At 44.0% G+C, this 25,041-nt stretch overlaps 1 protein-coding gene across 9 annotated transcripts in view; it reads left to right on the top strand.

Annotated features, from left to right (window-relative positions):
* Nucleotides 1–25,041, top strand: part of LOC148220295 (ubiquitin-associated protein 2-like) — a 221,675-nt gene that overhangs the window by 52,845 nt on the left and 143,789 nt on the right. For 8 of the 9 annotated variants that reach the window (XM_088155556.1, XM_088155555.1, XM_088155552.1 and 5 more), the window contains exons 7-8: nt 15,507–15,561; nt 16,739–16,842. The exons of the other annotated variant lie outside the window; for it this stretch is intronic. In XM_088155556.1, the coding sequence (XP_088011682.1) occupies nt 15,507–15,561; nt 16,739–16,842 (159 nt within the window). The remainder of the gene's footprint in view (nt 1–15,506; nt 15,562–16,738; nt 16,843–25,041) is intronic. 9 annotated transcript variants of the gene reach the window in all.

Raw genomic sequence — 25,041 nt, 5'->3', positions numbered from 1 at the left:
GGCTCGGAGCTGCTGCTCGGCTGCCCACCGATGGCTATGGGCGACGGCAGAGCCAGGAGAAGCGGGGAAAAGACCGCGGGGTTAGGAGCTGCGGCAGCCATTGGAGATGTGGCGGGGACATTGGGAGGGGGCAGACTGCTTCCAGCGGGGATAGGAAAAGCCGCGGCAGAGGCAAGCAGAGCGGCCACGGGGTTGGGGGGGGCCGCAGCAGGGGCGGTTAGCACAGTGGCGAGGGTGGGGGGAATAACGAGCGGCAAGGCAGAGGGGGTGGGGGGAGCCACGGGCGGCAAGGCTGCGTGGGTGGGGCAAGGGGGAGGAACCCGATAGGAGCCGGCCCGATTACACCCGAAGCTGATACGGGGGGAGGGTCGGTGGTGGATTGCGCAAGAACAAGAGTGGTGGCAGGGGGGTTTGGTAAAGGGTGCGCGAGCCCCGTGCTCCCCGCCCAAGAGAGGAGGGCCGAGGGCAGGACAGGCAGCACAGAGCAGGCCTTTAGGGGAGGAGGCAGGGTAGGCGAGTCAGTATTAGGACCCGGGGAGAGCGGAGGGGGTAGAGGGGGCATTCGGGAAGCTGAGAAACTGTTTTTTCCGGGTTTGGGAAGGACACCGAGTTATCTGCATTTGCATTTGAACAGAGAGGGTCTGGAAGAGGAAAGGGCGAAAGGCATGGCACAGTGGGAGGAGGGGGCCCAGGAGAAGGGATTTTAAAGTCAGAGTTTTGTTTTTCTACGGCCTTTGTAATAGCTTGGAAAAGAGGAATAAAATACATGACAGAAAAATCTTCCTTAGCCTGGAATTAATATATTTTAGCCCCTACTGAATCCCAGAAGGAATCAAGAGATAGAGTGTATGTTAGAAGTAGGAAAATGAGCAGAAATCCATTTTATAAAATTTCTCAAATAAGTTTTCGATAGATTTCCTTTAGAGAAAGTAAAGCTGTTAGAAGATAAGGTTTGTAGAATTTGGGAATATAGGTCCCTCTCAGTATGGGATAGCTGAGCCTTTCCCAGCTTTAATCCCATACTGGAATCCCTTCCCAGCCCAGCAGAAAAAGAGAAAAAAAAAAACCAGAAACCAAAAAGACCTAAAGTAAGAAGCGCACAAAAAGAGCCTGATTAAACTTGCAATTCTTCAGCTGATAAGGGTCAGATAAAAGCTGCTGGGTGGTGGTCAGCCGTTGTCTAAATCCTCAAGGATCAGCTCCCAGATGGTGATATGAAGGGTCTTCGGACAGTCTCAGGGAGGTAGCTCTGCTTTAACAAAGAAGCTACCTGGCGAGGTGGTGATGAGCCAATGGCAGAATCAGTTCAAAAGAACGTTCTCTCCTGAGCTGGCAAGGATCCAAGCTCATTGTTCGGGATGCCACCTGTAGCAGCTGGTACTGGGGGTCAGTCTGATCCCGGCTGCCGCAGACGTCCCAAATAGCGAAGTCCTGCAAGGAACAGCCTGTCCAGGGGTCCCAGGCAGTCTCAGCCGCAGGGTACCAATGCAAGCAAGGCCTGGGCTTCTGGTGATCAGCTCTTTTAGTGATTTCAGCTCTTAGTGATTTCACCTCAGCTCACAAGGTACCCTGGCCGACTCAGGGACAAGAGACGGGAAGAGCTGTGTGGCGGTTCCACAGAATCCTTTATTGGCAGCTTCTGCGAAGGGGGTCCAGTGACAGCTTCATTCCACTGAACTGGGCAGAAGCAGGGGTTTTATAGCAAAAGCATGGCTTGACAGAAGGGCCAATCATTTAGGGCCGAGGAAATTTGACCAATAGTTTTACAAGGAGATAAAGTGGGGTCCCAAGGTGGGAAAAGGGTCTCTTAGCCTAGTCACCATGACTAAGCAATTCTTATCTAGGCAATAGTTCACCAGGGAGGCCTTGTGGAGGGCCCTGCTCCCTCCACACCCTCAGAACAGAAGGAAGAGGCACAGCCAGAGATAATCACCCAATCCCTATCCCTGGGTGAGCTATGAGATATGTGAAAAGATTTCAACTGCCAGTTGGGTGAGCCCATGGTGACCTGACTGCTCTGATGCTGGGGTATGGTGGCCCATGATATGAAACTAGATGGTAGCCAAGCAACTGGGATCCCTGTCCCAGGATGTGTGCATTGACCAGAAAATTAGGAAGAAGACAGAAACTCTCAGCCTCTAGAGGTGACTCCTGTCAAGAGTGAGGGAAAGATATTCTCAAAAATGTTCTAATAGTGCACTGAAGCAGGTGAAATGCCATGGAGCAAGGTATCCAGTACCTGAGAGAATTAGCTGTGCTGGAGGTACTCAATAGGGATTCAAATAATGAGCAATCTCCTGTAGATCCAGATGAAGTCCAGTGTACACAATATATGTGGCAGAAGTGCCTATGGAGTACACCGTCATTGTATGCCAACTCACTGGCAGTGATGTCAAGGAAAGAAAGAGAATGAACAGTGCTTGAGGTGACTACCCGACTCTGGCAATAGATGTGGTCAACAAAATAGCAGCTATGTCCCCACCAACCAGCAAGAAGGACACACAAGCTTTCCTAGGCACTGTGAGTTTTTGGAGGATGCATATTCCAGATTATAGTCAGATTATAAACCCTCTCTATCATGTGTGATGAAAAAAAAGAGTTTCAAGTGGAGTTGTCTTGGTTTAAAAGACAGGTGTCTGCTAAGGAAGGCAGGAACCTCCCTTGGAATGGAAAATATGACCCCCTTTCCTCCAAATTATTGTAACTTTGAAATTATGGGGCTTTCAGGCAAAGATATGGGGAAAGGAATAACAGTTCTTTACTAATATATATATATATATATATATATATATACACCAAGGCAAACAAACAACAACAACAGCAGCAACAAACAAAAAGCCCTAGAAAGCCAATAACACCCTTCTCTCGGCTGTCAAGCACTTTCCCCTTTGGTGTAGTTATGGTCACAGCTGGCGGGGTGCTGTTGGCTCCTAGCCAGGCAGGGCCGGTGCAATGATTCCTCTGTGGCTGCAGAGGGTGCTGTGGCGCGAGTGCAGCAGCCTCTTTCCACATGGTTAATGGCGGCTGAGACAGCAGGAGAGAGAGAAAAGGGACTCCCTTTGCAAACTCATGGGGAGCAGCTGGTCTCAGTGTCACTCTGGATGGCGAAATGGACTGTAGCAGGAACCTCAGAGCAGTAGGCTGGAGCAGCATAGGCAAGCACACCTGGTGTGGCAAACAAAGTGTAGCAAAAACCCAAAACGGCAACAGAAAACAGTGGGGCTGGGCAGTGGCAGCCGTGCTCCTGCAAGCAGCTGCTGCAAACAGCCAGGAGACACTCCCTCTGGAGAGGGGGAGGGGGTCAGGGTCCCAGGTTTCCCTTGAGGCATCCAAGTAGATGGTGAAGGTCCCTCCCAGTGAGGTCTGGTGTTGAAAAGGCCTAGTTCAATGACTGCTCTTGTGAGCAAAGTCTTACCCACAGTAAGGAGAAGCAATGAAGGACGAAACTCCACAGTGGCAGCGAATCCTCTGGGCAGCAACAGTCTTGGCACCGAAACCAGAAACCATCCCCCCTCCGATCCTGAGAGCAAGCGGGGGCTGAGCACAGCACCTGATCCCCAGCCAAGTCTCTCTGTATCTGCACTTCCCAAGAGAAAATCTCCCAGCTACCAAGCTCATTTCCTAGCTAAGAGACTGCAGCCAACTGCACCCCTCCCCCCTCCAGGCCACATCTTTTGTCTCTTAATATTGTTGTTATCTCTTAGGCAACAAGGGGGAGAAAAATTCCCTGAGAGAAAGGAGTTTTCCTTTTTTTTTTTTCCCCTAACATCCAACAGGGGTCCTGAACAAGAACAAGCTTTTGAATAAAGTAAACAGGAGATAGTTCATGCAGTAGCCCTTGGGCCAGTCAGGACAGGACAGGATGTGAAAAATGTGCTCTGCACCACAGTGGAGGAGAATGGTCCTTTCTGAAGCCTCTAGCAAAAAGTACCTGGGGAGATCCAAGGATGACTCCTGGGATTCTGGAGTCAGGGATACAGAAGATCCAAGGCCTTTTACACCCCAACTGAAAAAGAGATACTGGCAGCTTATGAAGGGGTTCAAGCTGCTTCAGAAGTGGTTCGCACTGAAGCACAGCTCCTCCTGACACCCCAACTGGCAGTGCTGGGCTGGTTGTTCAAAGGGAAAATCACTTCCACACATCATGCCACTGATGTCATGTGGAGTAAGTGGGTTGTGTTGATCACACAGCAAGCTCAAAACCCCAATCACCCAGTGATCTTGGAAATCATCACAAACTGGTCTTCAGGTGAGAATTTCGGACTAATTTCTGAGGAGGAAGAGGAAAAGGTAATGTGCTGTGGAGGCCCCACCATATAGTCAGCTACCAGAAAATGAAAACCAATACGGTCTCTTACTTGATGGTTTCTGCTGTATCATAGGGATACATCAAACATGGAAAGCTGACTTATGGAGTCATACACAGTGAGTTGCAGAAGCTATTGAGGACCAAGGTGGATCAAGTCATGTTGCAGAACTGAAAGCCGTCCAGGTGACTTTGGATATCGCTGCAGGAGAGAAATGGTCAGCGTTCCACCTCCCCACTGGCTTGTAGATGGTAGAAAATGCTTTGTGGGGGTGGATGGACCAATGGAAAAAAGGCCAATTGGCAGCACAGAGGGAAAGCCATCTGGGCTACTCAATCGTGGCAAGACATGGCTGCTCAGGTAGAGGAATTGACTGTAAAAGTACATCATGTAGATGTTCTTCAGTAGTGTGACTCTTGGGTGCATGTGGAAAAATAGTGAGGTAGATCAAGCTGCCAAGATTAAAGTGTCTCAGGTGGATCTGGACTGGTGACATGAGATGAATTATTTCTGGCTCAATGGGCTCATGATGCATCAGATCATCAGGAAAGAGATGCAATATATAGATGGGCTCATTATCAAGGAGTGGACTTAATCATGGACACTATATCCCAGATTATCCATAACTGTGAAACATGTGGTGTTGTCATGCAGGCCAAGCGGGTAAAATCTCTGTGGTGTGGGAGATAATGGTCAAAATATAAGTATGGGGAGGCCTGGCAGATTGATTACATCACACTGCCACAAACCCACCAAGGCCAGCACTGTGTGCTGACAATGGTAAAAACAACCACTGGATGGCTGGAGACATACTCTGTGCCTCATGTCATTGCCTGGACCACCATCCTGGGCCTTGAAAAGCAAGTCCTGTGACCACATGGCATCCCAGAAAGAATTGAGTTGGACATTGGGACTCATTTCAAAAATAGCCGCATAGACACATGAACTGGAGAGCACAGAATTGATGAGTGGGTTGTCACTGGTGGGGTTTCGGGGTCCCTTTGGGATCCGTGAGGCTGCTTCTGCAGCCCTCAGCGATGGAGCAAATTCCCGAGCCTTGCCCAGATAGAATTTTGGCTCGTGGTGAGCTCTCAGACCAGCGGGGAAAAGAGACCAGCATATGCAGAGAGGCACAAATCCATAGTTTACTCTATGAAGGCATCCTATCTAGCATATACTAACGGCTATTGTCTTACAGGGGTTTTTATATCTTTTGAGGGTTTTACAATTTGCACCAATTACCAAGGGAATTCTACTTTCTAACCAATCCCTGAGGGATTTTACATTCAAAGCTGGCCTATGGATACTAAAAGAAAATGAACCACTAATACTGAAGATAGATCAGAGGGTCTTCCAAGGGGAGGAAGCTAAATTCCTTTTGTATTTGTCATTTCACAAGCCATTTCTTATCTCTAAGCTATGATTTTCCAAGGAACTTGTTCTGAGGATGCAGGGAAACTTTCTTCTGTGTTTTCTGCTCCCTCCACATTGGGTATATCATATTCCCTATCACCCACCAGCCTCTGGGAAAATTGAACGGTACAATGGACTGTTAAAAACCACATTTAAAGTAGTGAGGGGGTGTGGGACCTTCAGACATTGGGATCTACATTTAGCAAAGGCCACCTGGTTAGTTAACACTAGAGACTCTACCAGTTGAGCTGGCCCTGCCCAATCAAAACTTCCACCTACCATAGAAGGGAATAAAGTCCCTGTGGTGCATATGAGGAATATGTTAGGGGGAAGACAGTTTGGATTAGTCCTGCCTCAAGGAAAGGCAAACTCATCTGTGGGATTGCTTTTGCTCAAGGACCTGGGTGCACTTGGTTGGTAATGCAGAGGGATGGGGAAATGTGATGTGTACCTCAAAGGAATTTGATTTTGGGTGAGAACAGTCTGTAATGTTGAATTGTATAATATCGGATGCTGAATAATACTGCCACTGTGCTATAACTACCATGGACAATGAGGATGGACTGCTCCAAATACACTAGTCATGAGCTCCTGATGCAGCAGCCAGCTGACAGCACACCAGCCCTCCTTCTCTGGAAGGCATCTACGACAGATAGAACCTAGTCATGGACTAAATGAACTCAACAGACATCTTGGAGGGATGGCCATTGACAATGGAAATTATATGTGTGCTTCTGTATGTTTCTATCTATACATATGTATATATTTGGAAGGTATAAGATCTGGACATGAGCTAGATGGTATAGAACAAGGGGTGGGTAATGTCCTGTTTTTTTGGCCAGAACAGAGTGAATTTTTCTGCAGTAGTTGTGAGGGCATGGATCCTAAATCCTCTAGGTGTTCCTAAGTTTTTATTCTATACCCCTCATCTCACTGCCAGGGGGGCAGAAGTAAGGAATTCTCACTTCTGAGGAGGATGTTGCTTACCATCAGGAAGAAAAAGGTGGCTTGCAGAGGGTCCCCCCTGCCATTTTGTTCATTTTCTTGGGGGTTTGTGCGACGCCAGGTCTGTTGGTGAATGTGGGGTTTTTGCATGCTTTTGTTATTAGTATTGTTGCTGTTACTGTTTGTTTTCTTATCTTGTTGCTGTTTCCAGTAAATTGTTCTTATCTCAACCCATAATCTCTGCCTCTTATATCTCCCACTGGAGGGGAGAGGGAAGTGAGCATGGTGGTGGTCATGCAGCACCAAATTAGGGGGCGCCGCTCTTAAACCAGGACAAAATACGTGAAATCTGCAGGGAGTTGTATAAAGCTGTGTAATTTATTTCTCAGTATTTCAGGGATGGCTGACCTTTCTTTGGATTTTAGTAGAAATTTTCTTGGGGTGATTTTATGATGATACTTTATTCCCTAATCATCTGCTTTATGCCCAGAAATGTTTGCAGTATCTTTAAGATGAACCAGGGGGTGGGGCTGGAGCCTGGGAGCCCCGGGTGTGGGCTCTGTTCACTCTCTCTCTTTCCGGTGGTCGGAGGCTACACAGATTGTGATTTTGTTGCCTTTTGCTGGATTAATTTTCGCCAACTTAGTCAAGAAGCTTCTGGGTTTCTTAAGGTTTTTTTACCTTCCCCTGGCCTGGAGGCTTTTCACCAACAAAACCTTTTGGCAACTTTTTTTTTTTTTTTTCCTCTGGCCTGGGGAGCCTGCAAGGTAGCCACAGTCAGTCTGAACCCTGGGAAAGACTGAGCCGGAAAAAGAAGGGACATACAAATCCACTAGTTTTGCCTGCCATGAGGAGGAAAACGATCGCCAGAGGGTCAACAGATTTCCCATCTGCTCTGCTCCAGGCTGCTACATGTACTCCTCTTCCCCTTCCCAGAGACAAAAGGGACCATTCGCCATTTTGTTTTCCAGGCCACGCAGTCAGCCTGTGTATTTTTCTTCCCTGGGCATTTGAGTTTTTTTGTTTTTTTTTTTTTTGTTCTGCTGTGGGTGGGTGGAGGGTAAGTTTCTGGGAGTTCATATCTAGCATTTATTCAATCCTTTTCTGTGCCTTGTGGGCATTCCCTCCCCCCCCCTTTTTTTTTTTAATAAACAGTTCTTTTTTTTTCAGTTTCTCTCATTGGCAGAAGGGGGTTATTGAAGCACTTTCCCTTTTAGAGGAAACGCTCCTTCCAGAATGTTTTACCTAAATTTGTCTACAAAACCAAGACAAAATAATAATAAAATTCTTCTGTCATTTCATCTGGTAGTCTTTTCTGTTACACAGAATTAGGTGCTTCAGCTGCAAGTAAATAGATGGCTGGTAATCACTACAGAACTCTTTTTTAGAAATGTTTCATGCAGAGTGTGTGTATGTAGGAATCTAGGCACTGGATAAGAAAATAGGGGTCAGCTAATATCTTTGCAATGTATTGTCTCTATTTTAAGCTACATACTGAGACTGGAGTTATCTTACTGACTGTTTTATCGAGGAAGATTTTCTGGCCCATTGTGTTACTTCTTTATTGTAGAACAATATAATTTTAAGAAATTATATGCACTGAAAATAGAAGAAATGGGATTGACACTGTGGTGAAAATATGATGTTCACTGAGGGGGGAAAACCCTGATACTCAGTATTTCAGCCTCCGTGCTATAGCTGCTAGTCTTTTTAGGAGACTGCTTGATGGACTCCCTTGGGAGGCAGTCCTGAAGGGCAAAGGAATCTGAGAAGGTTGGACATTCTTCAAGAAGGAATTCTTAAAGGTTCAGGAGCATGCTGTCCCATGTGCCAGAAGACGAGCTCCTGGGGAAGACTGTGGGCCTGGCTTAACAAAGAGCTTTGGCTGGAAGCTGTGGGGAAAAAAAGAGTCAATCACTCTTGGAAGACGGGGCAGGCAACTTGTGAGGACTACAATGATGTAATAATGTTATACAGGGAGAAAATTAGAAGGGCCAAAGCCTTAATATGGCTGCTACCATACAAGACAATAAAAATGTTTCTGTATCAGCAGCAAAAGGAGGGGTAAGGAGAATATCTTTAATTAGGTGTGTGAGAAAGCATAGTGACAAAGGATGAGGAAAGGCTGAGGTACTCCATGCCTTCTTTGCTTCAGTCTTTTATAACAAGACCAGTTTGTTCTCTGGGTGCCCAGCCCCCTGAGCTGGAAGATGGAGACAGCAGAATGAAGCCCCCACAATCCAAGGGGAAATGGTCAATTGTGAGGTTACTGACTCCAACAGTCAATGACCTGCTTACACCACTTAGACACACACCAGTTCTTGGGGCTGGATGGGCTCCAACCAAGGGTACTGAGGGAGCTGACAGAAGTGCTCACCAAATTACTTTCAATCACTTATCACCAGTCCTGGGTTGCCATCTACAGGAAGGGTTGGAAGTATTAGCTGGGGAACTACAGGCCTGTCAGCCTGACCTCAGTGCCAGGGAAGGTTATGGAACAGATTGAGTGCCATCATGTGGCACCTACAGGACAACAGGGGATCAGACCCAGACAGCATGGGTTTAGGAAAGGCAGGTCCCGCTTCACCAACCTGATTTCCCATGACAGGGCCCCCTGCCTAGTGGATGAGGCAAAGGCTGTGGGTGGTATCTGCCTGGAGTTTAGTAAAGCCTTTGACACTGTCTCCCACAACATTCTCCTGGAGACACTGGCTGTTCATGGCTTGGCCAGTTGCACTGTTAGCTGGGTAGAAAACTGGCTGGATGGCTGATCTCAGAGAGTGGCAGGGAACAGAGTTAAATCCAGCTAGAGGCCGTTCACTAGTGCTGTTCCCCAGGGCTCAGTGTTTAGGCCAGTCCTGTTTAATATCTTTATCCATGATTGGCTGAGAGGATCAAGTGCACCCTCAATAAGTCTGCAGATGACACCAAGTTTGTGTTGATCTGCTGGAGGGTCTAAAGGCTTTACAGAGGGATCAGGACAAGTTGGATCAATGGGCTGAGGCCAATTGTATGAAGTTCAACAAGGCAAAGTGCTGAGTACTGCACTTGGGTCACACCAACCCCCTGCAGCACTGCAGGCTTGGGGCAGAGTGGCTGAAAAGCTGCCCAGCAAAAAAGGACCTGGGGTTCTGGTTAACAGCTGGCTGAACATGAGCCCAGGTGGCCCAGAAGGCTAATGTCTTCCCGGCTTGTATCAGCAATAGTGTGGTCAGCAGGACCAGGGCAATGATCATTTCCCTGTACTGGGCACTGGTGAGGCCACACCTCGAATCCTGTGTTGAATTTTTGCCCCCTCACTACAAGATGGTGAAAGTGTTCAAAAGGCATGTGAATGTGGCACTTGGGGATATTATGTTGGTGCTGGGTCAACAGTTGAACTTAATCTTGGAGATCTTTTCCAACCTTAATTATTCTGATTCTAAAAATGGTTACTAGAGTACATGCATTATATTATGAAACTGATTTAATCCTTCTAGCTTTATGATAACTAATAAGACAAAATTATTTGAATGGTAATATATATATAATTAATATCAAGATATTATAATATGTTGAATATAACTTCAGTGTTTGTTTTGGTAATATGGAATACCTAGAATATAAATTTTCTATACTTAGCCTCCTTATCTCTTTGTAAGCCTTAAACTTCTGTCACCTTTGTGTCTGGTGGGAGGATGGGTGGCTCTGTATTTCCAAAGCAGAGACCAGGACTGTTTGATTATTGTCTAGTCAGAGATGAGCACAAATCTAAGGTGTTGCCTGCACTTCCAGTCTGCATTCCCTTACTGTTCTTACATCTATTTCTTAACCTTAAAGTGTCTTCACCTAATTAAACCTGTCAGTGTGAAAATATGAATTTCAAAATAAAGCATCTGTGATGAAGTGGAAAGATTTAGGTCTGCAAGCTCAGAAAACTGGATTTTACAGATTAGGTTATTAAGTTAATGGAGTGCTTCAATCTGAGTTGTGATGCTACACACCTTTCTCATGCTCCCATGCAGTGTGCATTTGTTTTGTGGGAAGAATAGTTGTATATGAGATGAACAATTCTTTCTAAGCATGGATGGTACCAGAGTGAAGTCTTGGTTGAGTAATTATAAGTGTTTTTAACTCCCAATGAGTTTTAGTGGAAACAAAATCTCACTGTCTGCCTAGGTTGACTTCTCTATAATTCATTCCAGAAAAGAAAAATATAAATGGAATAAGTGGTGACTAATGTGAACCTAGTCAACTGAGGGAGGTGTGTGTAATTTTGTTATTTGCCTGATTCCATTATTTGCTTTTGTGCTCAATATGCTGATTGATTGTAAGAAAGTCTATTCCTTTAGACTCAGTGGAAGATTTAATGAGCTATGCCACGTCACTTGTTGTCTTTTTGTCAGTATATAAAAATATTGTTAGAAAAATTGCTGATTGTGAATTAGTACAGGAAAAAAAATTAGTGAACATTGACTGTTGTAATATAAATAATATCTATGTATCTCTTTAGAGTAGTGTTAAAGCTATACTTTTTATGTTAAAAGCATAAACTGTCATTACTGCTGAGAGGAATTGATCTTGTCTGTCTCCTGGTACATTTGAACTTTATTAGAGGATTGATCTAAGTTTAAAATTAACCAAGCCAAAAAAATAAAAAGGGGTCAGGCAGCATGGTAGCTGGGGACAACAGGGGTTTTGGTGGCTTACCCTCGTGTAAAGGTGACTGGTTTTCTGGCATTTAGCAAGTGGGAAATTGGTTTGAAGAGCTGATCCAACAGTGACCTAATAATTTTGTTTTCTGATGGTGGTTTTGTGCTCACGTACTTTTTGACAGTATGTTCAAAGCTTAGTGCAGGAAAGAGCAGAGTTGTGATCACTAGTGAGAAACTTCTGTTGTAGTCGTTCTGATTTAAATGGATTTAAGTTACTGTGGGATTGCATGCTCAGAATATGGGTTCCTGCTCTGAATTGTGTGAAGCCCTGTTTGCTCACTGACTTTTTAGTCACTGTTAAAAAGTAGCAAAAGTTTGGAAATACCTGATGGCCACTCACAATTGCTTCATGACTAACTTCTCTATGTTAGAAGGCTGTGTGCCTTTTAATTATTTTAAGGCCATGTTTTAATTTTGGCAGTGAAGTAACTTTCTTAGCATGAGAATTTAAGACTATAATAGTGGTTTGATTGTGTTGGAGAATATCAGCCCTTCCCACTGGCATCTTGCATTAATGACCGTGATGTATGAGATTCTGTGTCAGGGTGGTCTTTCAGTGGTGGGTACTCACTGTCCCATATTTTGAATCAGTTCTTCATAAGTGTCTTACAGATTTGAATTTAGTGCTAACCCTGTGGTTTGGTACTGCTCTTTTGTCTTCACTAGAATACTTTTTGTTGTATTTGTTGATTAAACTCAATTTCAGTTTTGACAGAAGGCATAGACACAGCTTTACAAAGTTAAGGGAATGTACTTGAAATTCAAGTTCAGGATTAACTTTTTTATACCAGATCACTTTGAAAATGCCTTGCTGATTATTAGTCTAAGACTGTGTATTGAGCTTCAGGAACAACATGATGTTTTTCTAGCAGTTTCTAAAATTGTTAGAAGTTTTTATTGCTGTTTTTAGCCAGTAGTTGATTGTGCCCATCCTGGTATGGTATCTTACATACGCCTTATTTGCTAAAACTTCATCTTATGTGTAATATGCTAAAGTATTTTTTTCAGACTTTTGCACTTGGGAGGCTGGGGAGACTTACTTCCTCTTCTAAAATCTATTTCTACTTTCATGCTAGCTATTCCAGCTACTCTCTTTATACCTAATATCTGCCTCACTCAAAAATATTTCTGCTTGACTGTTACTGTGATTTGCAGCTCCCAGTCAGTCTTGTAGTTGAGTTTGTAAAAAAACTTCTCTCTCTTCTGTGCATCATTAATAAATGGTGTTTAATGCTGTATTGATAGCTGTAGGAAGTACAGTGTCCCCAAGTAAACTTTTCTAGCTGGTTCTACTCTTTTAAGAAAACCAACAAAACCAATATTTATTAAGCAGAAAGATAATCCAGAGTGCACTGACTTCTAAAGCTGCAACCCTGTAATGTCATGAATCAGCTTCCCAGATTATGGATTTTAGGTGGGTGAAGGAGAGAAGAGCAGTAGAAGAGGTAGGCTGAGCAAGGAGATTTAGAAGGCTGAGTTATCAGATGGGTACAGCAGGGTCTGGGACACTGTTTATGACAGAGCAAAGAGCACAGCTCCATGTGTGGGCTCAGTGAAGAGGGGTGGCAACTGCCAGGTTGTAGTTGTTACCCCTTTCCTAATCTGTCTCTTCAGAAGATTGTGAAAAGAGTGCAAAGAGGGGAAAATGGCCTAGTGTCAGACTTCATTTTTCTGTGTTCTTGTTGTTCTGCATTGATAAATGGGAATCCTTCCTCTTCAGGTTTACATGGTTGTCATCCTGTATAGAATAGGGGTAAACCCTTTCATCAAAATGTGGATAAAGCTATCCTGCTAATTTGATATTTCTAAGAAGTCCTTGGGTTTGCATGGCAAGGTTTTGGTAGCAAGGGGAGGGAGGGACTACAGGGATGGCTTCTCCGAGATGCTGCTGGAAGCTTCTCTTATGTCTGACAGAGCCAATGCCAGCCGGCTCCAAGACGGATCCACCTCTGGACAAGGCCAAGCCAATCAGCAACAGTAGTAATGTCTCTGTGATAACATATTTAAGGATGGGGAAAAAAATATTGCACAGAAGTAATTGCATCCAAGGAAGAGAGGAGTGACAATATGTGAGAAAGTGCTGGAGACTCCAAGGTCAGTGAAGGAGGTGCAGGAGGTGCTCCAGGTGCCAGAGCTGAGATTCCCCTGCAGCCCATGGTGAAGACCTGCAGGATATTTACCCGAAGCCCATGAAGGTTCACAGGAGAGCAGAGACCCACCTGCAGCCTGTGGAGTACCCCATACTGGAGCAGGTAGATGCCCAAAAGAAGGTTGTGACCCTGTGGGAAGTCTGTGCTGGAGCAGGGTCCTGGCAGGACCTGTGGCCCCGTGGAGAGAGAAGCCCACACTGGAGCAGGTTTGCTGTCAGGACTTGTGACCCTGTGGGGGACCCATGCTGGAGCATCCTGTTCCTGAAGGACTGACCCTATGAAAGGGACCCACGCTGGAGCAGTTAATGAAGAACTGAAGCCTGTGGGAAGGACTCACATTGCAAAAGTTCATGCAGGACTGTCTCCCATGGGAAGGACCTCATGCAGGAACAGGGGAACAACTCCTTTACCTGAAGGAAAGCAGCGACAGAAACAACATGTGATGAACTGTCCGTAACCTCCATTCCTCATCTCACTGCACTGTTGGGGGAGAGGGGGTAGAAAATCGGGAATGAAGTTAAGCCTGAGAAGGAGGGGGGAGTGGGGGAAGGTGTTTTTAAGATTTGTTTTACTTCTCATTATCTTACTCTGATTTTGATTGGTAATAAATTCAATTAATTTCTCCAAGTCGGGTTTGTTTAGTCTCTGATGGTAATTGGTGAGTGATCTCTCCCCTGTCCATTTGTGGAGGGGAGCGATAAGAGTAGCTTTGGTAGGCACCTGACCTACAGCCAAGGTCAAAACACCACAGTATTGTAGAGGTCCAGAAATGTCTTTTAAAACATGGACAGTGAACTAGGGCAAGGAGGAGAACAAGTGGTGAGGGAAGGAAAAGGAAAGTCATTAAAATAGGAACTTTCTAAGCTGAATTTACCATGTCTTGGAGCTACTGTTTACTCAGTTTAGATGATCCCCTCAAAATAAGGGGTAATTTTGATCCAAATTTGAAGCCTTTCATAGGTAATTCTGATGTTTGGACAGCCAGTATATTAGTGACTTGGGATTATAACTTTTGTGCTCTAGTAAGCTTGTAGTTTTTCAGTGACTTTTTATAACCACACAATTTTGTCATTAAAATAAACATCACTTTGTTCTCAACAGCAACTCTTGTAATACCAAATAATATACATAGTCTCCCTCAAAAAAACCCAACAAACTGAAGAAGCCTCGGATACTGAGGTTATAAAAAAGAAAAAAATTCCATCAAAACTATGTAGAAATATGCCACATGTAAGAAATAGTTTCTAACAGTTTGCATAGACATGTGCTTTATGGATGGTTAAGTAACACAAAAATTTTCATGTTTCTTGGTACTATGCAACATGGAAAAATAAAGCCATTCACTATATTAAGAAGCTTGTAAACTGAGGTTGGTAACTGAAATTGGAGGCAACAAATATTTGTTGTTGTTAAAATAGAAATTAATATTCTTTGTGGGTGATAAAAAGGAAGTTTGAGTAATTTGAATTGGATAATTTTCATGTCAGTAGTTATGCTTAAAGGGGAAACAGAAGGAATATGTTGGAACAGGTTGGTGAAAGCACAGGAGGGTAGGGGTGGGCTGAGTCAGAGAAGGAAGCAAATGGAATATTTAAACTTTCTTCTCACAGATAAGAAGTGATAGAATTTCTTGATCAAGGTATGCAGGAAGGCTGGAATTTTAATGCATTTAGGCAAGATGGAAAAATTAAATGAAATTTTGAACAATGTCTAATGATTTGGCAATAGCAGTCTCATGGGATGATTCTTTAGGTAAAGTCTTGGCATTTGGATCTACTTCACTAGATACAGAAAAGATAGTAAAGAATTGCAAGTCCTACTGAAACACGAAGTCTTAGATGAACTGTGGCTTACTTGCATGTGTTAGGGAAATTTGGGAAGTAAATGATATTTAACCACAGTACTTTTTTTTCTTCAACTGCTATATTTTCTAATGTGACAGACTAGGAATTGGTGGCTCCTCTGCTGTTGCTGTTAAATGGTGTTTTCTCTCCTAGGGTTTGGATGTGGCAGAGGGAGAGGAGCTGGGAGGTTTTCAGCCCAAGGCATGGGGTAAGAAACAGAGCACAGATTTTGACAAGGATCAAACTCACTGGCAATATTAACTGAGTGTTGCCACTGTGTGTCTTAATATTGCTGAATGTTTGATAAACCTGTATAGATATAGAAATTCAAAATGTCTTAGATTATTAATGGATTATTTTTGTCTTAAACCAGTATTTCTACCTAGACACACCTATACAAACCTAATGTAAGTTCACTCAATGTTAATATCTCAAACTTGGGGAGCCCATTTGTACCTATGAGTAGCGGCCATCAGTAGTGTCTTGGAGACTGAAAGTTTTGTGTGGTGCATATAGTTCTAGGTCAATTTAAAAAAAGATTTGTTTCAGTGTAATGTAGAACTTTCAAGTTCTATATAAAACCAGAAAGATTAGTGATTGTAAACTTTCTTCTGTTTTTGAGGTTTCATGCTTTAGCTGTTTGGATGTACTTTGACCCTAAAACAAAATCAAAAGAAGTTACTCAGCAGCTCTAAAGTTTGTTCTCAGTTTTGGTGGAATAACTTGCTTCATGAAGTGTAGCCTCCACTACTTTCAGTGTTTGCCTTTAATGACATTTCATGTAACATCATTGATGTCATGATGAACAGAAGATCCATTCTACTTTTTTGATAATTCTTGTTCATACCTGTAGATGATAAACTGAAAAGAGGTTTTTCTTCAATGATCCTTTTTCACCTTTTAGCTTCATCTGTGTGTTTTGGCATCGGTGTCAAGAGTGCATTCTGAAATAGTCTTACTGATGTTCTGACTCCTGTCCTGCACAAGTCTGGTGCTCTGAAAGGACATGATAATGGTTTCTCATCAGTAAGCCACCTTCTGAGAAACTATCAGCTGAGAGGCTTATCATTGTGCATATAAACTAATGCTTTATAAGACTGGAGGAGTAGGTATTGCTGTTAACTGCTATTTCAGGAATTGCTGGTTTAGTTCAATTTCTCTACAGTAATTTTTTTCAGTCTCTTCATTTATTTTCTCCCATTCTTTTCTCCCTATTTATCTGTGTCTGCTCATAGAGGAAAAATTTTTGAATCCAAGACTATCAAGATAGATTATGTGGAAATCAAGAAGTTAAACCTAATGCAACTTCAGATAAAAATGATGACATCTATGTTCATTGAATGACCCATGTGTTCTTGTCCATTTTTAAACTTTTAAAACTTTAGGACATTTAACCCTGCAGACTATATGGAGTCTTCTGCCACTGATGGCTTTGGGACAAAATCAGAGATTGGGGAGACTGGTCAGAATGATGCAGATGATGGAACTGGTAAGATGCTTCAAGAAGTGGAAGGATTGAAATGAACACCTGTAGCAAATTGCAGTTGAAATAACCATTCTGTTAGTGTTCAGTTAACTTCTGAAAATGTGAATACATTTCACATGACACAGATATTAGTTCTTTTTTTATAGCTTAATTGCTACTAATGTGCAGAGCACATGATGTAGCCTGACTCGTTAGAATTAAGGGAAGGCAATTTGCAACTTCTTTGGTTTAATGTTAACAAACCCTTGAGAGACAAAGGGATTTGAAGAGTTATTAAAAGTCTTGTATATTAAGAACTGTGTTAAAGGAGAAGCCAATGCCTGAGCATTCTCACACCATTCAAGGAGACACACACACACCACCTGAGATTTTAACTGCTTCCACCAGAGTCCCTTCATAGTAGGTAGCTCCAGTGAGCCAATGGATGTCCCTTTCAACTCCTTGCTAACACACATTCACTCTCAGGTGTGCTTCCTCCTTCTTCAGGCTTGACCCTAGGTTTCCCACAGCAAAGTCTCAGGCATCTGATTTTATAAAAATAAATAATTTAAGAGTGGTACATCAGCAGGTCAACTTGACCTGGGTGCTTCTGGAGAGGGACCCTAAACAAAGAAAACCCTAGACTTTTATGCCCTTGTAGTCTATGCACACGTTCTTCACCCATTCTTCACATACCTTGCACACACCTCTTGGTCCAATGGTAATTTTTAGTCTGGGGTCTTATAACCCTTTAATTGTATTTTTTCTCTGTGTCCATGCAGGCCACTAACTGTTCTTATCTTGTCAAGTTGCAACTTCTGATGATGTCTGTAGCCTTTTTATCTTTTGGTTTGTACTTCTTGTGCACTAGCTCGGTTGACAGAGCATGGAAAACTGAAAAGTCTTTGATTTTGAGTAAGCACTATGTAGCAACAACTAAAACATCAGTCTATTATCAACATGATTCTCATACTGAATCCAAAACACAGCACCGTACCAGCTACTGAGAAGAAAATTAAGTCTATTCTAGTCAAAACCATATCTAGGTGAAAGTGAATTTTTTTGTGTCACATTAACATATATTCTATTTACTTGAAACTGTGTGTCCAACCATACACAACAACTGGAATTGAATGTTAAAAAAGAGTTAGTAGTATTGGAACAATGAACTTTCCTCTTGCTGATTATCTCTATCAAAGTTAGATTTTGAGTTGTATCCAATTTGCAAAAAGAGAGCTCTTTGATTGGGTTTTCCGAGGTTCGGTCACCCAGCCCAGAAAAGTCTATGTCACATACGTCCCCTTTAGTCTTGTTAACTTTATACCACAGTGAGTCATCCATTGACTTTATACTTAGCCATGCAGTTGTGGTCCTCTGGATTAACAGCACCAAGAGTAGTGAGATACTCCACTTCATGTCTTTGGTATAGATTCTTTGCAATGCAGATATTTGTTAGCTGGTTGGTTATTCATTGCTCGTTTGACATGAGAATGGTTTATCCAATTTTCTTTTCATAAAACTTTAAAAGCAAAATTAGAACACATTAAGACAGCATATGGCCTCTCCCATTTGGGTTCTAATTTAGATTTTTGTGAAAAATACCTTAATTAACACTTCCATCTCCAGGTTGTATATAAGGTACCTGTATTTCAGGTGGTGTGAACTGACACAATTGAACATACTTCCTTTTTTCCTCAAACCCCTTTTGCATATATATAACATACTAGTTCTAGTTCTAGTACTTTAGAACTTGTGACAAAATGAAAATGTCAGTGACCAGCTAGAGTGAATGGGTCTCTGCCTGGGAATGGATGAAGAGCCGAATGAGAGTTTATGGGTCAGGATTAAAGGGAGGAGGGACAGGTGACATTATAGTGGGAATTTGCTACAGGCCAACCAACCAGGAAGATCAAACTTATAAGGCCTTCTACAGACAGGTAGAAGTGGCTTCAAGTTCCCAAGCCCTGGTCCTCATGAGAGGGAGTGACTTCTACTACCCCAGTATCTGCTGGAAGGACAACACCACAGCAGGGTACAAGCAATCCAAGAGTTTACAGGATTATGTTGATGACAACTTCCTTCTCCAAGTGATAGAGGAGCCAACAAGGAGAGGTGCTATGTTGGACCTTGTTCTCACCAACAAGAAGGGGCTGGTGGGGAATGTGAAGCTCAAGGGCAGCCTGGGCTGCAGTGATCATGAAATGGTGGAGTTCGAGAACCTTAAAGCAGCAGCAAGGAGGATTTACAACAAGCTCACTGCGCTGGACTTCAGGAGAGCAAACTTTGGTCTCTTTGGGGATCTGCTTGGTAGAGTCTCATGGGATAAAGCCCTGGAAGGGACGTCCAAGAGAACTGTTTGATGTTCAAGGATTGCCTCCTCTAAGCTCAGGAGCAATGCATCCTAATGAAGAGGGAATCAAGCAAAAATGCTAGGAGGCCTGCATGGATGAACAAGCAGCTGCTGGACAAACAAACTCAAACACAAAAGGGAAGCCTACAGAGGGTGGAAGCAGGGACATGTAGCCTGGGAGAAATATAGATTGTCTGAGCAGCCAGGAATCAGGTTAGGAAAGCTAAAGCTCCAACAGAACTAAACCTGGCCAGGGATGCCAAGGGCAACAAGAAAAGCTTCTGTGGGTTACTTGGTGATAAAAGGAAGACTAGGGAAAATGTGGGCCCTCTCCCAAAGGACAGGGAAGACCTGGTTATCCAGGTCATGGAAAAGGCTGAGGTACTCAACAACTGTTTTGCCTTAGTCTTCACCAGCAGGTGTTCCAGATGCACCATCCTAGTTGCAGAAGGCAAAGGCAGGGAATGGGAAAATGAGGAACTGCCTGCTAGAGGTGGCAATCAGGTTTGAGACTATTTAAGGAACCTGGAGGTGCACAAGTTCACGTGCACAGGAAAAGGGGAAATATAACCCCCATTTTTAAAAAGGGAAATAAAGAAGATCCAGGAACCTACAGGTTGGTCAGTCTCACCTCAGTACCTGCCAAGATCATGGGCCAGATCCTCCTGGAAACTATGCTAAGGCATAAGGAAAATAAGGAGGTGATTGCTGACAGTCAACATGGCTTCACTAAGGGTGAGTAGTGCCTGACAAATTTGCTAGTCTTCTATGACAGGGTTTACAGATGTGGTGGATGAGAGAAGAGTGACTAACATCATCTACCTGGACTTGTGCAAAGCATTTGATGCTGTCCCGCATGACATCCTTGCCTCTAAACTGGAGAGACATGGATTTGATGGGTGCACCATGCAGTGCATAAGGAGTTGGATGGATGGTCGCACTCAAAGAGTTGCAGTCAAGGGCTCAATGTCTAAGTGGAGACAAGTGACGAATGGTGTTCCTCAGGGGTTGGTGTTGGGACCGGTACTGTTTAACATCTCTGTCAGTGACATGGACAGGGGGATTGACTGCACCCTCAGCAAGTTTCCTGAAGAGACCAAGCTGTGTGGTGCAGTCGACACACTGGAAGGGATGCCATCCAGAGTGACCTTGACAGGTGGGCCTGTGCAAACCTCATGAAGTTCAACAAGTCCAAGTGCAAGGTCCTGCACCTGGGTCAGGGAAATCCCAAGCACAAATACAAGGTGAGTGGAGAATGGATTGAAAGCAGCCCTAGGGAATTGGTAGATGAAAAAATGAGTAGTTGTTATAGTCCTAGTTTGAATTATTTGCTGCCCAGGGGTTTCTGTCATCTCTTGCCTGTTGAGCCAATTCAGCATCCTTATTATTTATCTCTTATCAGGTTGGAATCATTTCCTCAGCAACACCTCGGTATCTCCCTAGCTTGGATTGTATCCAGTGCATATATTGGAAGATAGTTGAGTACATTTCTCAGCATCCTTCCTTAGTCTTGGCATTTTACTTCCCACATAGAGCCAAGTCACCAGGATTCCAAGGTGGTTTAGTAAATATTTGCAATACAGGTGGTGCTCCAACCACAGCCTTCTGTTGCATAGCAGCAGGATTAGGCAAGACACTAGAAAGCATAGGACAGAGTCTGGCACCCAGCAGAGCAATTATCTGAGGCTTGTCTGGGCCAGTAGGCTCAGCTACTGCAAGCGTTACCTTTGGTGATACCTCTTTCATCTCGCACCTGACTTGGGTATTTTTTCTCCCATGCCCAACCATCCCAAATGTACCACTAATCCATGTGTCCTAGGAACCTATCCTTTAGTCTATGTTGTGGAAAGGTGAGTCTGTGCTGGTCAAAGGTCCCTTGTGGTGGCTACTGTTCTGCCAGGGTTCCATCTCTAGTTATAAATGGCCAATCTTCTTGATATAAAATATTTGTGTACTTCTTTTTGATAATTTGCTGTACCAAAATTCTTTTCCAGTTTTGTAGTACCTTGGTCAAGGGCACCCCCTTTTCTGTGTTGGGTATATTTCCCATCACTTATTTATCCTTGTGCAGTTTACACTGATCAGGCCACACACTCCTCTCTGTTTCCATTAAGTCTGCCAATGGAATTTTAATACATACTTACTCTTGGGTGCACTTCCTTCTTTTTCAGGCTCAACCCTAGGTTTTCCACAGCAGTCTCAGATGCTGGATTTAATAAAAATAAGTAGTTTAATAGAGTGGTATAGCAGCAGGTCAGCTTGAGCTGGGTGCCTCTAAATAGGCATGCAGAACAAAGAAATCTCTGGGCTTCTACACCTTCAAAACACAGTACTGTACCAGCTACTAGAAAAATTACTAGGAAAGTGAACTCTATTCTAGCCAAAAGCATATCTATGGTGAAAATACAGCTTGCAGCCTAAGGCTTCAGTAAATACAGCTACTCATGCTAAGCAAGTAAAGTCAAGCAAATGGCATACTAAATCACACAGTATTATGACTTTTGAATGACTCGTTTGTAAGAGCCAAAATGAGGGATGCGGGGCTCCAGGTGGCTCTTTAAAATGCTGTTTATTATATCCAAATGATACAGTAATTCACAGGTTGTGGGTGACAAGAGCCCAGCCCACAGCCTTTTCAGCCACATCTGTAGGTTCGTCTGAAGCTCACTCTAGTTCTGGTTACAATGCATTATATACTTTTCATTGCAGAGCATCTTAATAAATGACAACCAATCAATACCTTTACTATTACCTATAGCCTATCCTAACTACTAACATTACCATATTCATGTTACTATTTTCCAATCACAAAAACTTAATATGTTACAGTTTAAGCTAGAAGGTCTTTTTCAGTTTTCTTGCAGTGGAAAATTCTGAGATCTTTTCTCTACTTGCAACATAGCTTTCTTGTTTGCCTGTGAAAATCTTTTTGCTTGGTAAAAACATCTTTTATTTGACGTGGATTTATCCTTTGCTCTAAGTCATAAAAGCCCCTTTCAACTCACTTGCTCTTTGCCTTCTAATTACCCAGCAAGACTGGCTCATCAATTCTTTTCTTCTATATCAAAACTTGCTATCATTTCTATTCCTTCTTCAGATTCCACATTCAAAGATCTTTCTGTTATATGTACATATCTGTGAGAACTTCCGGCCAAATCCTTATCTTTCCCAACACTTGTTCTTATTTAAAACTTACTTATTAAGCTAAAAAATTCATATCTTACATAAGTCCTACTAAAAGTGATTGGTCCATGGGCATTGAACAGTAGGGTATTGTCTCGGTTTGAAAGACAGGTATTTTGCTAAGGGAAGGCTAGAATCCCTTTCCTGAGATGCAGAGTGCAACCCCCTCCCTTCTAATTATTATAGTTTCAAATCAGAGGCTTTCAGGCAGAAGAAATGGGGATAGGAATAACAGTTCTTTACTGATATCTAACAAGGCAAAATAGCAGAAACAACAACAGCTATAAAAACTGACAACAAAACAGAACAGTATAGCTCAGTTCCAGTCCCTTTCTGGCCACAGGCCCTCTTTCTCTGCGCTCAGTTACAGGTGGTGGGGGCAGGGCAGGTCCTGGACAGTCGAAGAGGGCTGGAGTGATGGCAGCAGCGGCCCAGGGCGAGAGGGATGGAGGAATGACTCCCCCCTCATGGTGTCAGTCGTGGTGCTCGGCAGAGTGTCTGGAGGTAGTAGGATGAAGTGGGAGAGGAGCAGAGCGGTGTTCAACGGCAGGGAACGTGGCTCTCGGCGCTGGGATGGCAGGGAAGATGCTAGATCAGACCACGGGCCATCCTCCTTTCACTCCACGAGCCAAGTGAGAGAGCGAGAGCCCGCCCCAGACCCCTGTCCCACCTTTCCTTTTCCAGTGTCCCCCTATCCCCCACCCCCCTTCGAGAGAAAACTATTGCTACTAAGGTGTAGCCACAAATACTTAGCATAACAATGGGAAAAAATTCACAGAAAGAAAAGGGAACAACTCAACCCCTAACATTATCCACCCCTGAATTTTTCCCATACTAATATGCTATAACAAATTAAAACTGTTACATTATATACATACATGCAGTTACAGATATAAGCACAGTACTATAGGTATTTCACCCTAAAACAAGGTCTCCTTGGGGTATGCATCGGGTCTCTCCGTTCTTTTGCATCACCCACCAGGTGCAACCTGGTCCCTGAGTGAATACAACTCCACGGATGGGATTGTCTTTGCTGGAGGCAGGATTCACCCAAACAGTTTTTCCTAGCATACCTCTCATGTGTACCACTGCAACCTTATCTCCATCTGGTATTCCCAAGGGCTCAGATTGGGCAGGGCCTGCTCAGTTAGTAGAACCTCGGTGTTCACTAACCAGGTGGCCTTTGGTAGATTAATCTCCCAGTTCTTGAAAGTTCCCCCACCCAGTGCTTACAAGGTGGTTTTAAGCAGGCCATTGCACCATTCAACTTTCCCTGCAGCAGGTGCATGGTAGGGGATATGGTACACCCACTCAATGCCGTGTTCTCTAGCCCAGGTGTTTATAAGGCTATTCTTGAAATGAGTCCCATTGTCTGACTCAATTCTCTCAGGGGTACCATGCCTCCAAAGAACTTGTTTTTCCAGGCCCAAGATGGTGTTCCGAGCAGTGGCATGAGGCACAGGGTAGGTCTCCAACCATCCAGTGGTGGCTTCCACCATGGTCAGTACATAGCGCTTGCCCTGGCGGGTTTGAGGCAGTGTGATGTAGTCAATCTGCCAGGCCTCTCCATACTTTTATTTGGACCATCATCCCCCATACCAAAGCGGCTTCACCCTCTTGCCTTGCTTGATGGCAGCGCATGTCTCACAGTCATGGATAACTTGAGAAATACTGTCCATGGTTAGATCCACCCCTTGGTCTCATGCCCACATATAGGTGGCATCTCTACACTGGTGGCCTGAGGCATCATGGGCCCATCGAGCCAGGAACAACTCTCCCTTGTGCTGCCAATCTAAATCTATCTTTGATATCTCTATCTGTGCAGCCTGATCTACCTGCTCATTGTGTCAGTGTTCCTCATTAGTCCGACTCTTGGGGACATGGGTATTTATGTGACGGACTTTTACAGGCAGCTTCTCTACCTGGGTGGCAATGTCTTTCCATTCATCAGCAGCCCAGATTGGTTTTTCCCTAGGTTGCCAGTTAGCCCTTTTCCATCTTTCCAGCCAACCCCACAGAGCATTGGCTACCATCCATGAATCAGTATAAAGGTAGAGCTTTGGCCACTTTTCTCTTTCAGCAATGTCCAGGGCCAGCTGAACAGCTTTGAGTTCAGCAAGTTGACTCGATCCACCTTCTCCTTCGGTAGCTTGTGCAACCTGACTTGTGGGGTTCCATACGGCTGCTTTCCACTTCCGGTTCATCCCCACGATGCGGCAGGAACCATCAGTGAAAAGAGCATGGCCTGTTTCATCTGCTGGCAGTTGGTTATACGGTGGGGCTTCTTCGGCCCGGGTCACTTGTTCCTGTTCCTCTTCGTCGGCAAGGCTAAAGTCTTCCCCTTCCAGCCAGTTGGTAATTATCTCCAAAATCCCAGGGCGATTTGGGTTTCCAATACGGGCAGGTTGTATGATGAGGTCAATCCACTTTCTCCATGTGGCGTCAGTGGCATGGTGGGTTGAGGGAACCTTTCCTTTAAACATCCACCCCAGCACTGGTAGTTGGGGTGCCAGGAGTTGTGTTTCCGTGCCAACCACCTCTGAGGCAGCTTGAACCCCTTCATAGGCGGCCAAGATCTCCTTCTCTGTTGGAGTATAGTTGGCCTCAGACCCTCTGTAACTTCAATTCCAGAATCCCAGTGGTCGGCCTCGCGTCTCACCAGGCACCTTTTGCCAAAGGCTCCAGGACAG

Source organism: Sturnus vulgaris, chromosome W (genome assembly GCF_052056855.1).
Source record: "Sturnus vulgaris isolate bStuVul1 chromosome W, bStuVul1.hap1, whole genome shotgun sequence".
Classification (NCBI taxonomy): Eukaryota; Metazoa; Chordata; class Aves; order Passeriformes; family Sturnidae; genus Sturnus; species Sturnus vulgaris.
This window is presented reverse-complemented; position numbering and strand designations above follow the sequence as displayed.